The sequence below is a fragment of the Sinocyclocheilus rhinocerous genome, unplaced genomic scaffold (genome assembly GCF_001515625.1).
Source record: "Sinocyclocheilus rhinocerous isolate Xijiao unplaced genomic scaffold, SAMN03320098_v1.1 scaffold952, whole genome shotgun sequence".
Taxonomy (NCBI): domain Eukaryota; kingdom Metazoa; phylum Chordata; class Actinopteri; order Cypriniformes; family Cyprinidae; genus Sinocyclocheilus; species Sinocyclocheilus rhinocerous.
This window is the reverse complement of record NW_015641498.1, coordinates 383,634-399,280: the sequence shown is the minus strand read 5'-3', so window position 1 is coordinate 399,280 and position 15,647 is coordinate 383,634. Positions and strand designations below refer to the sequence as shown.

Here is a 15,647-nt window from a genome sequence, read left to right as displayed (position 1 = left end):
CAATCACAGTGCACTGGGTCAGCTGGCCAATCAGAGCAGATTGCGCTTGTCGGAAGGAGGGACTTTGTAGAAAATGTAGTGTTTGAGAGAGGCGGGGCATAGAGGACCTACAATAATGTACAGTATTTGAAAAATAATGTGTTTTTTGAACATTAAAGCATGTCAACATATTCTGTTATACCAAATACACAAAATAATGATCTTTAAAAAAAGCATCATATGACCCCTTTAAGCACTTCTGTCACAATATTATGTAGTAATTAATAGTTTGAAAGCTCAACCTTGAGACACAAACCTTACCAACAATATATAGTCATAATTACAAAAAGGTTTGATTATAAAATACTGTATCAAATTTTGTAATATGACCCCTGACACCACCCACTATGGGGAGGAGCCCACTAAAAGAATTTAAAGTACCATTTCAATACAGATTTCAAAACACTTTTCAGAGGATGAATTTTAAGCTTTTGAATGATATGTAATTTATGTGACTACTAAAATATGCAATAGGATGATTACTAAAATATGTGATAAGAGAAAAAAAGCATTAATAGTTTAAAAGGTCAATAAGGACACAAGTACGTCCAACTTTGTGAACTCTACATCAACAAACAAGATGATTTCATGACAAGGATTTTATCAATTGTATTTTTTTAACAATTTAAACTACTTAATTTTATTCATTTGATTATGTACTTATCTATTTCATTGCACGTGTATGTGTTTTGTAACTGGTTTGGCTGTGTCTTGTAGCTTTGGTGTGAACAGACAAATTGCTTGTCCTGGAATCTTATTGCATCGTGTTTAGTGAGGATAACATGTAGACTGTAGACAGCAAGACTAGATTCTGGAATGGAGCTTAAGTCTCACATCTCCTAAGAGATCCATGTATTATTCAGGAGAGATTTTCCACAGATGAACTGCTGCTTTTGATCTCATGCATCCACACAGACACATATTGATTGTAGCAGCACAGGAGCTAAATCTTAAAGAAAAAGCTCTGAACTCTTTTATCGAGAGTAGATTCTTTGCTTCTGAAGCTTCATATCAGTTTTACTCCATAAATCAAAGCAAAAATAAATCAAAGTGGATAAAAAAATGAAGTGCAGTGACGGTAACACTGTTCAAAAAGTAATGAGCTGACCTAGAAAACATTTTTGGGCATCATATGCATATTCATCTAAGCTGGGCAAAATGCTGTCCATGTAGACAGCTCACTAGGTTTTAAAACACAGTCTGTGTCACAGCAAGTTGTCACCTGGACTCCTCTAGTGGGTGCTGAACCGTGAGGAGGCGCGGATGTCGTAATCGCGTCAGCTGTTGAACTCCTTTCTTCAGTGAATCAATGATCTGATCCTTCTCAAACTTCTGATAGCGATCAATGATCTTCTTATCAAACACAAAGACTGCCACTTCCTGGGGGAAACAGAAAGCAAATTTGTAGCAGTGTAAAATTTTAACGGCTGAACACACACACATACACAAAAATAAAACAAAACCAAATACATACATAAATTCAAACTAAATAAAATAAAATACATGCATTCTAACAAAGAACCTAAATGAAATTAAATCAAAAATGTATTTAATCAATTCCAACAATTCATAAAATTTACATTTATATTTATTTTGCAAACAAATTCATGTCTGTACATTCCACAAATTTATTTAGAAATATTTAAATTTATATTTATTTTGAAATAATATCGGTTTATCTGTACATTCAACATTAATTTATAAAAATATTTAGATTTATATTTAATTTGCAAAACTTTAGAAATATTAAAATTTATATTTATTTTGAAATAATATCTGTTTATCTGTACATTCCTAAATGAAATTAAATCAAAAATGTATTTAATCAATTCCAACAATTCATAAAATTTACATTTATATTTATTTTGCAAACAAATTCATGTCTGTACATTCCACAAATTTATTTAGAAATATTAAAATTTATATTTATTTTGAAATAATATCGGTTTATCTGTACATTCAACATTAATTTATAAAAATTATTTCGAATTATATTTAATTTGCAAAACTATCTGTACATCTGCAAATTCAACAAATAATATATAGAAAAAGATTTACATTCATATTAATTTTGCAATAATATCTGTACATTCGACAAAAAATTAGAATTTTTCACTTTGCAAAAATATCTGTACATATGTACATTCAACATATAATTACACATTACATTTATTTATTTAAAACTCAACCTATTCTAAATGATGCTTCCAAGACTACCACAAATCATTTGCAACTTCAAATAAAACCACATCTGTATTAGCGATCTAAACGATTTTATTTTGATGGCTACAAATTCATTTAAAAACACATGTACGTGATCAACAAACGCAAGATTGTGGCAATGTGAGGAAGCAAGAACTGCCCTGATACAGCAAGTGAACATTCTGTAAAGTCATGACAATTACATCATTCAAAAACTGTGCTGTGCATTTTCTAGGTTAAATACTTCCTCTTTCACTGCAAACAACTTACCAACATCAAACGTGATCATGTCATATTATATGTGATACTGTATACATGAAAAAGACTAACAGAAGTGACTGTAATAAATAACCCACACACCTGTTTGGTGGATTTTTTGGTGCCGTTGTAGATCCTCCAGCTCATTCCTGGACCCCCGCTGGCGATATGTCGGCCCACCTCGAACTCCCGCGTGACAGGGTTGCCCATGACAGCACTGGTCACATCAGCTGTCACCTTGGTGACGGTGCTCTTTAGTTTATTGAGCATGGACTCCATGGTTCTACTAGCTGTCAACCTGCAACAGGAAGTAGAAATAGGACATAGGCTTTAAGAGTTATTTCATCATGTTGTCATGCTTCCTGTAGGACAAAGACAGCGAATTTGATGAGTTTAGGGTTTTTGTTATTAACTAAAAATACAAATATATTTAAAAAAAAATTGCTAGCTGAAATAAAATTAAATATAATATAGCATATATATAACATAACATAACATAATATAATATAATATAATATAATATACGTGACCCTGGACCACAAAACCAGTCATAAGGGTCCATTTTTCGAAATTGAGATAAATAAATAATTTTTCCATTGACGTATGGTTTGTTAGGATAGGACAATATTCCGAGATACAACTATTTGAAAATATGGAGTCTGAGAGTGCAAAAAAATCAAAATATTGAGAATATCACCTTTAAATTTGTCCAAATTAAGTTCTTAGCAATGCATATTACTAATCATAAATTAAGTTTTGATATATTTATCATTTTGACCCATACAATGTATTTGCCACTCCTAACTGAGATAGTAGATAGAGTGTCAATGGTCCACTTGAGAGATAGGTGGCGGTAATGCACTTATAAGTCTGCGTTCCGCCGTAAAGCAAGAAGAAGACGACACGTCACGCGCCGGCTGTTGAACGCGCTCAGGACAGTTCGGACACGGATGCCCTGGGGGTAAGCAGATAAACATCACATTTTCATTTTTGGGTGAACTCTCCTTTTAATTTGGCTCTGGATTTAGCTGGCTGGATTTTAAGCAGAAAACACACACACACTTACACTCACACTCATGCACACAGGCACAAAATAGATTAGTACCATAAAAATTAAAAATGTAAAAATTAACCCTGACCAATTTGTAATAATAAATAATAATACTAATAAATCAGCATCTATTATTATTTACTTATTATTATTGGTTAATAATTGTTTACCATGATGTTAAACTAACTAACTAAAAAAAAAGACGATTTAAACTTTGAAAAAGTAACAATAATAATTGAAAAAAGAAAAAAAAAAACTCTAGTCTAAACACATCAATGATTACACTTTAAGATGTCTTTGTTACAGTGTAATTACTTGAATTAATACAGAGTAATATTAATTAACAACATGTACTTATTCTAAGGTTAGTATTAATGGCTTGTAATTATGCATAATACACTGTAATTACTATAGAAAGTACTCTGTAAAATGGTAGGAAGTACTATTAATAGTACTATTAGATTATGACCGTTAACTAAAACTAAAACCATAAAAAATGGCATTATAATATTAAAATAATTACTATAGAAAGTTTTTGTTCTCAAAGAATAAATTATAAAATAATTTAAAAATTGTAAATAATTCAAAATAAAACAAAACGGTAACACTTTACAATAAGGTTCCATTAGTTAGTGTTAGTTCATGCATTAACTGACATGAACAAACAATGAACAGTACATTTATTACAGTATTTATTAATCTTTGTTAATGTTAGTTAATCAAAATACAGTTGTTCAGTGTTAGTTCATGTTAATTCACAGTGCATTAACTAATTTTAACAAGCACAAGTTTTAATTTTAATAATTCATTAGTAAATGTTGCAATTAACATGAACTAAGATTAATAAATGCTGTAGAAGTATTGTTCATTCTTAGTTCATGTTAACTAAAGTAGTTAACTAATGTTAACTAATGAACCTTATTGTAAAGTGTTACCAACAAAAATATAACAGTAAACCAATTATACTAAAATACCACTGACTAAAAGAATAAATTAGGCTACTACTACAGAATTACCACATTTAATCATAAATTAGTTAGGCTGAAATTAAACCAGGACATCATAAAAGGCTGAATTATTATGAATATTAGTAATTTTATTGATATAATTATATATTATCATTATATATCACATACTATCATTATATTTTTTTATTATTGAGATCATTATTATTAATTTCTGTGTTTGTCTGACAGAAATCACACAGTGGCTTCATAAGGAAAAGTGTTACGTATTTAACATATTTTATGAATGAGCACCTGACAGATTGAGATGCAGTGAAACAAGTTAACAAGACTCTACTCATTACTGATGGAATAAACTTCCGTTTACCCTCAAAATCCAGCTCACATCAGCTTTTACCTTTGACACCAAATAAGAAAACGTAGCTTGAATTATATATGATGCCCAAAATGCTGTCAGTAGGTTTGGAGACACGGCCAGAGACGTTTAACTATCAATGTAAATATTACTTGTGTTTCTCAAGGCAACAAAACCTCAAAGTGCTATCTATGAGAAATTAACTGAAACGGAGACATATTATTTACCTTCACAGTGCGAATATATAATAACACGCGACATAAGCTGAGCTAACAGGCTAAAGCTAATGGAGTGAAGCGTCACAACACAGAACTGATCAATAACCGCGGAATAGAGTTTCAGAATAAATATCCAGCTCATAAACACAGAGACTTCAGTCTTACCTTTACACTAGAGGAGCTGACAGTGAGACTGAGTGATTAAAAGCAGGATTTAGACAGTAACAAAACCGTCAGCAGTGCTGGTGGCTAACAAGCCTCCATGACACTTCATCAAAACACCTGAGAGAGTCCGCTTCAGCAGCTAACCTTACTGAATGAGCGATGATAAAAGTCCTGATTTTCAAAATATTAGCTATGGACTGGACTCGCTTTTAACTATCATCTTTTGCTGATGTTTATTTGATTTCATTTTGGGAGCCTAATATCGTGTCTTAATAATAATAAAGCTATTATTTGCCCTTCAAAACCTTATATTCCTCTTGCCTAATGAAAACCCACTGGATATCGTTAAAACCTGATCACTTTGTATATTTCAGAAACATTACAGGGGTGTCCAAACTCAGTCCTGGAGGGCCACTGTCCTGCAGAGTTTAGCTCCAACTTGCCTCAAAACACCTGCCTGGAAGTTTTTAGTATGCTAGTAAGATCTTGATTAGCTTGTTCAGGTGTGTTTAATTGGGGTTGAAGCTAAACTCTGCAGGACACTGGCCCTCCACGAGCAGGATTGAACACCCCTGTATTAAAAGCATTTTTTTTTTTTTAGTAAATAAGAGTCAGAATGAGAGTTTTGAATGCATTTTAATGAGTTTAAAATATCAGAAAATTAAAGTGCATCTAAAAAAAATCTAATGCAATTGCAATCATTTGTAAGTAATAATCAGTACCAGTATGCAATTCACTTTCTGTTCAGTTACTTATTAATAAATACCATCAATATGAAAAACCCACAATTAATCCAGTGCATTTATGATTTGGGTTGGAAATCGAAAATCAATTCCAATTCCAGAATCGGACACTTGTTGTAAAATTAAAAATTCAATTCCGCCTATCAATCTTTTTTTTTAGGTGGCAAAAAGGGGCTGTTTAAAATGTATTTGTCTTCGAATCATTCATTCAAGAGATTCATTCAAAAACACTGATTCATCCATGAAACAAGTAAATCTTGAGTGAGTGAGTCATTGAATCATTTCATGTATAAATTCCATGAGATTTTGTTTAGTTGCCTAATGTTTTTTTCTCTTCAGAATTGTGAGAAAACCACATCCATAAAAATAAAAAAAATTTAAAAATAGTTCCAGTTTTTATGTAGCCGGCTGATTTTTGTTCAAGGTATTCAGAAGCAATTAAATGTTTTGCAAAGAGACACAGAATAAATATGTTTGATATCTATTTTTTTTTACCACATTGGAATCGAAACTGATGGTGCGTTCAAGTCATGTCGGATAGATCGTATTTACGAGTTGAACGCACATGAACGTCACCACAAAGTCGTTATTACGAGTGGGAAACTTGAAATTTTCTTTAAGCCCCGAGTTTCCGAGTTGGGGGCGTGTCAATGAGAAACATGGCGGAATCGATGGATGCAACGTCTGTAGTTGACGGTAAATTTTTGTTTAAATTGATAGTTTAGTTGTCCTATAAACTTAAATGGGTCATGTTCTTGTTACGCAGCTAGTTAATGAAATCAAAGTTAAAAAATGCTATCATTTTTGCACCTATCTTTAGAAAAATCTTTTGATTTGCCATGTTGCATGTTTTAAAAATATTAAAAACGCAAAACACACCTGATGCGAATTCTTTGCTCTTCATTTTCTATAAGCAGAGTTAACAGACCGTGTTGTATTTTCTTGTAATTTATTAAAAGAAGGTACACCATCTTGTGCCGACTAAACTGACTTGATCGCACCTGACGTCGTAATTACGACTTGTCAACTCGTAAGTACGAACGTCCCAGGAGGACTTGAACGCAGCATTAGAATCGGTAAGAATCGGAATTGATCAAATTCAAACGATACCCAACCCCATTCATGATCATTATTTTAGGAGTTAAAATAATTTCAGCAATTAAACTTCCCTTTGTCTTTCTGAATAATTACGCCTCATACCTACACAGTAGCACCATACTATGCTACATTTTTCCAATACAAATCCACAAAAATCAGAAGTTGAAACTTATGCAGAGCAATATTAATTTAAATAATCTGTGCTCACAGTCATTGCAAAAACAGTAAATAAGTGATCCTTTCACCCTAAAAAGAGCATAATTCAAATCTCTACCTCTAAGGCATAGTTATCTATTTCTCAATTTCAAGTGCAGCTAAAACTATTTCTAATAGCTTTTTTAAAAAACCTGAGCATTTCACACAATTCAAGTAATTCTACATGTTCAAGAAGATGCTGCCTTTTCAAAGCTCATGAAAACAGCATATTCACTCACCTGATGAAATCTATGTAGTGCACAGTAGTGATTAGCAGTTTCCATCAAAAACATCTTAATTTGTGTTCCGAAGACGAACAGAGGTCTTACAGGTTTGGAAGTAATTAATGACAGAAGTTTCATTTTTGGGTGAACTATCCCTTTAACAAACATCTCTACCTGGTATACTTCTATAACCCAGAATAATAAAAACATTCTCGGACTGACGAGACTATTTTTATCCAGTGTTTCTAGAATGAAGAAAAGAAGTGCTGGAGGAAAATCCCTGGGTGATGTTTCTGGAACTGTTTGGCCAGTCGTCTCTTCTGTTTGACGGACAGGCCGTCACTGTGAGCCATATGATGCATTAACTGCTTCAAACTGTCCACAGTGGCTTTATCTTTGTTATCCTCATACTGCTGGAGCGACACCTGCTGGCAGAACATGAACACTGCAAAGGCAAAACAGGAAATGTTCAATCAAATCAATGCGGAAATCAGTTTTATTGATTGGAAGCGAACTTACATGCTACATTATCTAGATCCCTCCCTTGCTGCACGGTTTGTAGTGTCTTCCTCACAGCCTCAATCAATGATAATGGTGTCTAGATATAGGAAAGATAAAGGGTTAAATGTTCTGTGAATTGCACAGAATTTTAAGAGACAATGTATGAGTAAAACGGTCGTACCTTAAAGAGTTGTGTGTGATTATCCATGAGGAACAGCAGCAGTGGCTCACACTGGACACGAGTCATTTCTTTACTCTGGATCACAGCCTTCACAAACGTCTTGCTAACCAAAGCCCGGTTCTCAATCTGTTTGAACACACATGTAAAGAGCCTGTTCATTTACATCATTCATTTACACATTTTTACTAAATTCAACCATATGTGACCCTGGACAACAAAACCAGTCATAAGGGTCAATTTATCGAAATTGAGATTGATATATCAGCTGAAAGCTGAATAAATAAGCTTTCCATTGATGTATGGTTTGTTAGGATTGGACAATATTTGGCCGAGATACAGCTATTTGAAAATCTGGAAGCAGTGGCTCACACTGGACACGAGTCATTTCTTTACTCTGGATCACAGCCTTCACAAACGTCTTGCTAACCAAAGCCCGGTTCTCAATCTGTTTGAACACACATGTAAAGAGCCTGTTCATTTACATCATTCATTTACACATTTTTACTAAATTCAACCATATGTGACCCTGGACAACAAAACCAGTCATAAGGGTCAATTTTTTTCGAAACTGAGATTGATATATCAGCTGAAAGCTGAATAAATAAGCTTTCCATTGATGTATGGTTTGTTAGGATTGGACAATATTTGGCCGAGATACAGCTATTTGAAAATCTGGAATCTGAGGGTGCAAAAAAATCTAAATATTGAGAAAATCACCTTTAAAGTTGTCTAAATGAAGTTCTTAGCAATGCATATTACTAATCAAAAATTACGTTTTGATATATTTACGGTAAGAAATTTACAAAATATCTTCATGGAACATGATCTTTACTTAATATCCTAATGATTTTTGGCATAAAAGAAAAATCGATCATTTTGACCCATACAATGTATTTTTGGCTATTGCTACAAATATACCCCAGCGACTTAAGAGAGAAAAAAAAAAAAACTGGATAAACTCCCTACATTTTAAGTGAAAATTTAGGCTGTGAATTTCATTTACAGTTACTAGAAACATTTACACTACAGTTTAAAAGTTTGGGGTCAGTACAACAAATTTTATTTTATTTTTTTTAAATGATACTTTTATTCAGAAAGGATGCATCAAGTCGGTGAAAAGTGACAGAAAAGGCTTGCATTGTTACAAGGAACATTCTATTTTGAATTAATTGCTGTTCTTTTGAATGGTGCATTTATCAAAGAATCCTAAAAAGAAAGTATTTATGGTTTTCACTAAAATATTAAGCAGCACAACTGTTTTTAACATTGATAATGATAAGAATTATGTTTTTTAAGCATCAAATCAGCATATTGGAATGATTTCTGAAGGATCATGTGACACTGATGACTGGAGAAATGATGTTGAAAATTCAGCTTTGCCCTCAAAGGAATAAATTACATTTTAAAATATATTTAAAAAATGAAAACTAGGAATATTTTAAAGTGTAACAATATCTCACAATATGACTGTTTTCACTGTAATTTTTTTTTTTTATAAAATAAATGTAACCTTGGTAAGCAAAAGAGACTTTTGTACAGTAATATATAATAATATAATTGTATAATTATTAATACATAATTATGCATTGTACAATTCATAATAATGCATTAATTTTTATTAATTAAAAAATAGAATTCGGTCTTCTAAAAAATATTTTAGGATAAATTCCTAATAATTCACTTAAATTTTTTTTTAGTATGAACCCCAAAAGTGTAAATACAGTATATACATTTATAGAGGAATATATATATTTTTCTTAAATATATACATGCATGTGTGTATTTATATACTGTATACATGATAAATATACACAGCACACACACATATATTATGTACACAAAACGTTTATTATGGATTTATTATATATATATATATATAATCTTTTTTTTATGAAAAGGGTAATAATATCTATTTTTTAAAAGAAAAAAAAATGTGATTGTTTATACACAGAACTCTCGTTAACCTGCTTGTGCAGTCTGAAAGCTTCATTATCTGCAGCGGTTGCCATAAAACCCAACAGTCTGCGTAACTCGTCTCTGCTTGTGGACTCCAGCAGCTGCAGACAGAGCTGAGCTGCTCTCAGGGCTTCCTCACCTCTCCCACAATCTAATGAAGGACACACATATAAGATCATTCTAAAGAACAAACAGCCACCAGCACCTTTAGTGTCCCAAAAGCCCACTGTGCTTTACATTTACCCAAAAGATGTAGGATTCCAGTCTGGATGTCGGTGTAGCGGCCTGACAGTAGTGGAGGTCTCTCGGGGCTGTTGTAATACTTGGCGATAGTGTCGAACAGCAGTCTCTTATGCTTCTCCTTCCCAGATGCTGCATTCTGCTGAATCAGCTGTTCACTGGCAACCACGATTACCTGATCTGGGAACAGATCAAGACAATCCACCGCTGCCGTCAGCCAAGAGTCCAACCTTCAAAGAGAGAAATGACACACAGGTGAAGTCAAACAGAGACGATGAATCTAAATGTGGTGGTATTTATTGAGTGCTGTGAACCGACTCAGGCAGGTTGAGACTTTCGGACACTTCACGATCCACGCAGGTGTTGGAGATGACCAGGTCACCGTGGTTGCGATGAGACGAGCGCAGGGGCTCCGGTTTGGCAGGTGAGGTCAGAATACAGTCTAGCATAGCGATCTCAACCACCTGTAGCAACTGAAGTAACGCCTGCTGCCTCCAAACGTCCCGTACCACTGAGACAAAGACAAGAAGAGACGAAATAGTAAAGACTGTTCACAAAGGCATGGTCTTGCATCCTTCTTTACTGTTGTCTAATCGTTTGTCAATGGGTAAAACTTGGAACAAAATAACTTTTAAGTGTTATATTTTGATTGTTTTTATTTTCAAATCATTTATTTTAATCGAAAACATTTAGGCCTATAAGCTTTTCAAATATCACAAACCTCCTGCAGTTCCCTTACAAACAAACACAATACAATAATAAAAGCAGACTACCTCAAAAGACCCCTAGAAACCGCATCAATGTCAGACCTGATTAGACCACCTCAACACACCTTAAACAAACCACTTTAGACCCATTTAGATCTCATTACAGACCAAATCAGACTCCATTAGACCACAATAGACTACACATCAGAACCCCAAGAAACCACATCAGACCCTTTCAGTCGCCTAAGTAATTAAGCCTTAAAAAAAAAACCTTCAGACTCAATTTAAGCCTCTTTAGACCCATTTATATCTCATTACAGACCAAATTATACTCTATTAGACCACAATAGACTACATCAGAAACCCAGGAAACCACATTAGACCCCTTTAGAACATTACACTTCATCAGACCTTCAAGAAACCACTCCAGACTCAATTTAAACCTATTCCAACCAATTTAGATCTCATCGGAGACCAAATCAAACTCTATTAGACCACACCCTTCATAACCCATTACACCACATCGAACTAAATTTATACCTCATCAGACCCATTAAGATGTCATCAGAGACCAAATCAGACTCCATTAGACCACAATATACTACATCAGAACCCAAGAAACCACATCAGACCCACATCAGCCTCATTAAGCCTTCAAAAAAAAAAAACCTTCAGACTTAATTTAAACCTCTTCAAACCCATTTAGATCTCATTTACAGACAGTATACTTTATTAGACCACGATAGACTACATCAGAACCCCAGGAAACCACATTAGACCCCTTTAAAACATTACACTACATCAGACCTTGAAGAAACCACTCCAGACTCAATTTAAACCCATTTCAACCAACACCAACCAACCAAATCAGACTATTAGACCACAAGAGACTGCCTCAGAATCCCTAAAAACTACATCAGACCCCTTCAAAAACCCATTTCAAACACATCAGACTCCATTTAAATCTCTTCAGACCCATTTAGATGTCATCAGAGACCAAATCAGACTCCATTAGACCACAATATACTACATTAGAACCCAAGAAACCACATCAGACCCACATCAGCCTCATTAAGCCTTCAAAAAAAAAAAAACCTTCAGACTTAATTTAAACCTCTTCAAACCCATTTAGATCTCATTTACAGACATTATACTTTATTAGACCACGATAGACTACATCAGAACCCCAGGAAACCACATTAGACCCCTTTAAAACATTACACTACATCACACCTTGAAGAAACCACTCCAGACTCAATTTAAACCCATTTCAACCAACACCAACCAACCAAATCAGACTCTATTAGACCACAAGAGACTGCCTCAGAATCCCTAAAAACTACATCAGACCCCTTCAAAAACCCATTTCAAACACATCAGACTCCATTTAAATCTCTTCAGACCCATTTAGATGTCATCAGAGACCAAATCAGACTCCATTAGACCACAATAGACTACATCAGAACAAAACCAGCTATTGTGTTGTCCTGTGATGTAACATTAAAAAATAAATTCTGTTTAATAACAATCAAAATTATTTGTAGTTTCACCTTTTTTTGACAGGAAGCTGTTGGAAATGGCAGCACGATTTAAATCAGAGGGCACAGATGGGTGCAGGTTTATATTCTTCAGTAGTCTCTCCACTCTTCTATCTGATGATCCAAGAACCAAAGGGTTGGAGATGGTCTGCATTTCTCCAAACCTACAAAGATACAGCATGCAACCTTAAGCTCTGCAAAATAAACTTTCGGATGTGACAGTGATGCAACTGTAATTACCTCGAAGTGGTCTTCCTCTTTCCAGTTTGTTTGTCTGGAGTCTGGTGCTCACTGCCACTGTATGTCTTTTTGGTCGATCCGTCCAGGAAGCGGTAGAGGCTGCAGCTGGAGTCCTCAAAGGTCATTTCTTTGTCTCGTCTGAAGAGCTTTATCCCGATTGGTTCGAATACTCTGGACTCCATTAAGGCCTGGCAGAGCCTGGCGGCTTTGAGACGTGACACTTCGCTGGAGCAGAAGTAGATGTTCTGCATGAGGTGACTCAGAACCACGTCCACCGCATCAGAGCCGGTGAAGCAGTCGTGATGGACGCGCAGGTGCTGTCTGCGGGGTTGGAGTTCCACCTGCGTCCGCAGAGCCTCTATGATGTTCTGCCACAGCTGAGTGGCCCTGAAGGGCCCAGAGAAACCTGAGAGGCATCAGGACAAAATGAGAAAGTCTTCAAACACTAACAAAAATGACCAAAACACCACGGTACCATGGTATCATCATCTGATCGCTGTAACTTTTAAATACCATCATACTACTTATACTTTGTGTCTTTATAAACTTATAAAGTGCTCCTGTGGCTCAGTGGTAGAGCATTGCGTTAGCAACGCAAAAGGTCGTGGGTTCGATTCCCAGGGAACAGACATACTGGTAAATAATGTATAGCCTGAATGCACTGTAAGTCGCTTTGGATAAAAGCGTCTGCTAAATGCATAAATCAAATCATAAAGCCTACTGCATTTTATTTGATACAATCACTTCTCAGGCTTCTAAATTAACACTGCTGCGCCTGAAAAATCTTCTACATGCCTTACCTTTATTCTTTTTTACTAAGTAAAAGGCCTTTTAGATTTTCTTTTGTATTTTGCACTTTTACAAGGTTAATCGGGATTCAGAAATATTCAGTTTAAACTAAAATATTACAAACCTGTCATTGCCAGAGTACAGTACAATAATTATACAAAAGATTTGATATATAAAATAAAAGGGAAAGGGTGCCATGCATATTAAACAACAATATCATACCTGCTTATAATAAGCTCTAAATGCCTTTTCACTTTTACATTTATGTAAAACATTACAGTAAACCCTGAAGTAAAACCCTGAAGTATCTCACATTTTATGGATGGGAAATTTTCCCATTAACAGTTGTATAAGATATGTTTTATCTTTTTTATACTTTTTTTTTTTTTAAAAACGGATTATTAATCACATGTATCCAATATTCTTCAAGCTTTATGCTATTTCGAGTCTCCAAACACAGAAGACCATAAAAACCGAGCTGGAATTTAGACAGTGTTATAAAGTATATTCCTAATGTAGATATTTCAGACTACACTGTATTTTGCGAACTATTTGTATTAAGTTACCAGTAAAGATTCAACTCGTAATGTCACCACAGGAACTATTTCATCATAAGAACAAAAGGGACTCGGCTCATTTACATTCAAGGAAATCAGTTTAAAATGTATAATTTAATCCGATATATTGAAGGACCACACACATAAAACATAATAAACACAATGAAAAGCATAGTAAAACCTAGCTCAACTGAATACCCTGATAAGGATCTTGATTCAATTGGTGTAACTAGATCGTTATTAAACTAGTGGAAGCATACAGTTAACTAACAAAATGAACTGTATGTAAACAACCGCGCATCATATAAATCGTGTGTTTGTACCTGACAGCTGTTTATTCTCTCTAAAACAGCTTTGACTGTTCAGTCTTCTGAACCGCGGAGTCAAATCCACCGCCATCGCGGGACCGGAAATGGCGTCACACGCTCAGCCTGTGACGCACGTCGATGCGATGGCGCTCTGATCTGAGATCAGCCGCAGTTCTGTGAGGTTGAATTGGTATTCTGCGCGCTGTTTGAAGGAATCTGATCCTAGAACCCTGTACTTTCATTACCCCTCCCGTATGCACCCGTCTCACGCAGTTACAACGCAGTTATAATTTACGAACAAAGTGGAAAAATAATATGATTACGCCCAAGTCTAAGAATATGAACGAACAGTAGATTACAATCGTATGTAATTTAATAATTATATATTACATTTAAATGTAAATAAATTAATAATTCACATGCTAATGTCATAAGCACGGGTATATTTGTAGCAATAGCCATAATCTATTTTTCTTTTATGCCAAAAATCATGCGGATATTAAGTAAAGATCATGTTCCATGAAGATATTTTGTAAATTTCCTACCGTAAATATATCAAAACTTAATATATGATTAGTAATATGCACTGCTAAGAACTTTATTTGTACAACTTTAAATGCGCTTTTCTCAACGTTTTCATTTCTTTTTTTGCTCCCTCAGATTCCAGATTTCCAAATAGTTGTATCTCGGCCAAATATTGTCCTATCATAACAAACCATACATAAATGGAAAGCTTATTTATTTATCTTAATTTTAAAAAAAAGACCCCTATGACTGGTTTTGTGGTCCAGGGTCACATTTACATTTCCGAATGCATTCATAATATGCTCTTTTGTATTGACATATACAAGTTATTTTGACAAAAAGCACTTATGTGTATCATATATAATTTTTTATTAATTTTAATGCACGTTCGTTTCCACACAAGGACTGAGAGATGGACACGTAAACATTAGTCACCATAAGCACCGTTTAAACTGGTTCACAGCATTCACGTGTTTCGCTACCGAGCGTCTCTCTTATCAAATCTTGACATTTATTTTTAAGATAGTAAATGCGAGGTGTGTTAAAGTGACTCTTTTGTTTTGAGCGGTCTGGACTCAGTGGCACCTCGCGT

At 34.5% G+C, this 15,647-nt stretch overlaps 2 protein-coding genes across 3 annotated transcripts in view; both read right to left on the bottom strand.

The window, feature by feature from the left end:
- The window catches only part of scyl2 (SCY1 like pseudokinase 2), a 21,504-nt gene extending 16,112 nt beyond the window's left edge, over positions 1-5,392 (bottom strand). For both annotated transcript variants that reach the window (XM_016571867.1, XM_016571868.1), the window contains exons 1-3: positions 5,254-5,392; positions 2,602-2,797; positions 1,262-1,419 (exon numbers count right to left, since the gene is read on the bottom strand). In XM_016571867.1, the coding sequence (XP_016427353.1) occupies positions 1,262-1,419; positions 2,602-2,778 (335 nt within the window). In that variant the 5' untranslated portion in view covers positions 2,779-2,797; positions 5,254-5,392. The remainder of the gene's footprint in view (positions 1-1,261; positions 1,420-2,601; positions 2,798-5,253) is intronic.
- A 2,242-nt stretch (positions 5,393-7,634) lies between these two features.
- Positions 7,635-14,646, bottom strand: depdc4 (DEP domain containing 4). Its single transcript, XM_016571869.1, has 9 exons — positions 14,546-14,646; positions 12,877-13,282; positions 12,649-12,800; positions 10,710-10,902; positions 10,395-10,621; positions 10,160-10,302; positions 8,196-8,321; positions 8,033-8,111; positions 7,635-7,958 (listed from the first exon to the last, which is right to left on the bottom strand). The coding sequence occupies exons 1-9, from the start codon at positions 14,619-14,621 to the stop codon at positions 7,759-7,761; spliced, it is 1,602 nt and encodes a 533-aa protein (XP_016427355.1). The 5' UTR covers positions 14,622-14,646; the 3' UTR covers positions 7,635-7,758.
- Between the last annotated feature and the right edge of the window lie 1,001 nt (positions 14,647-15,647).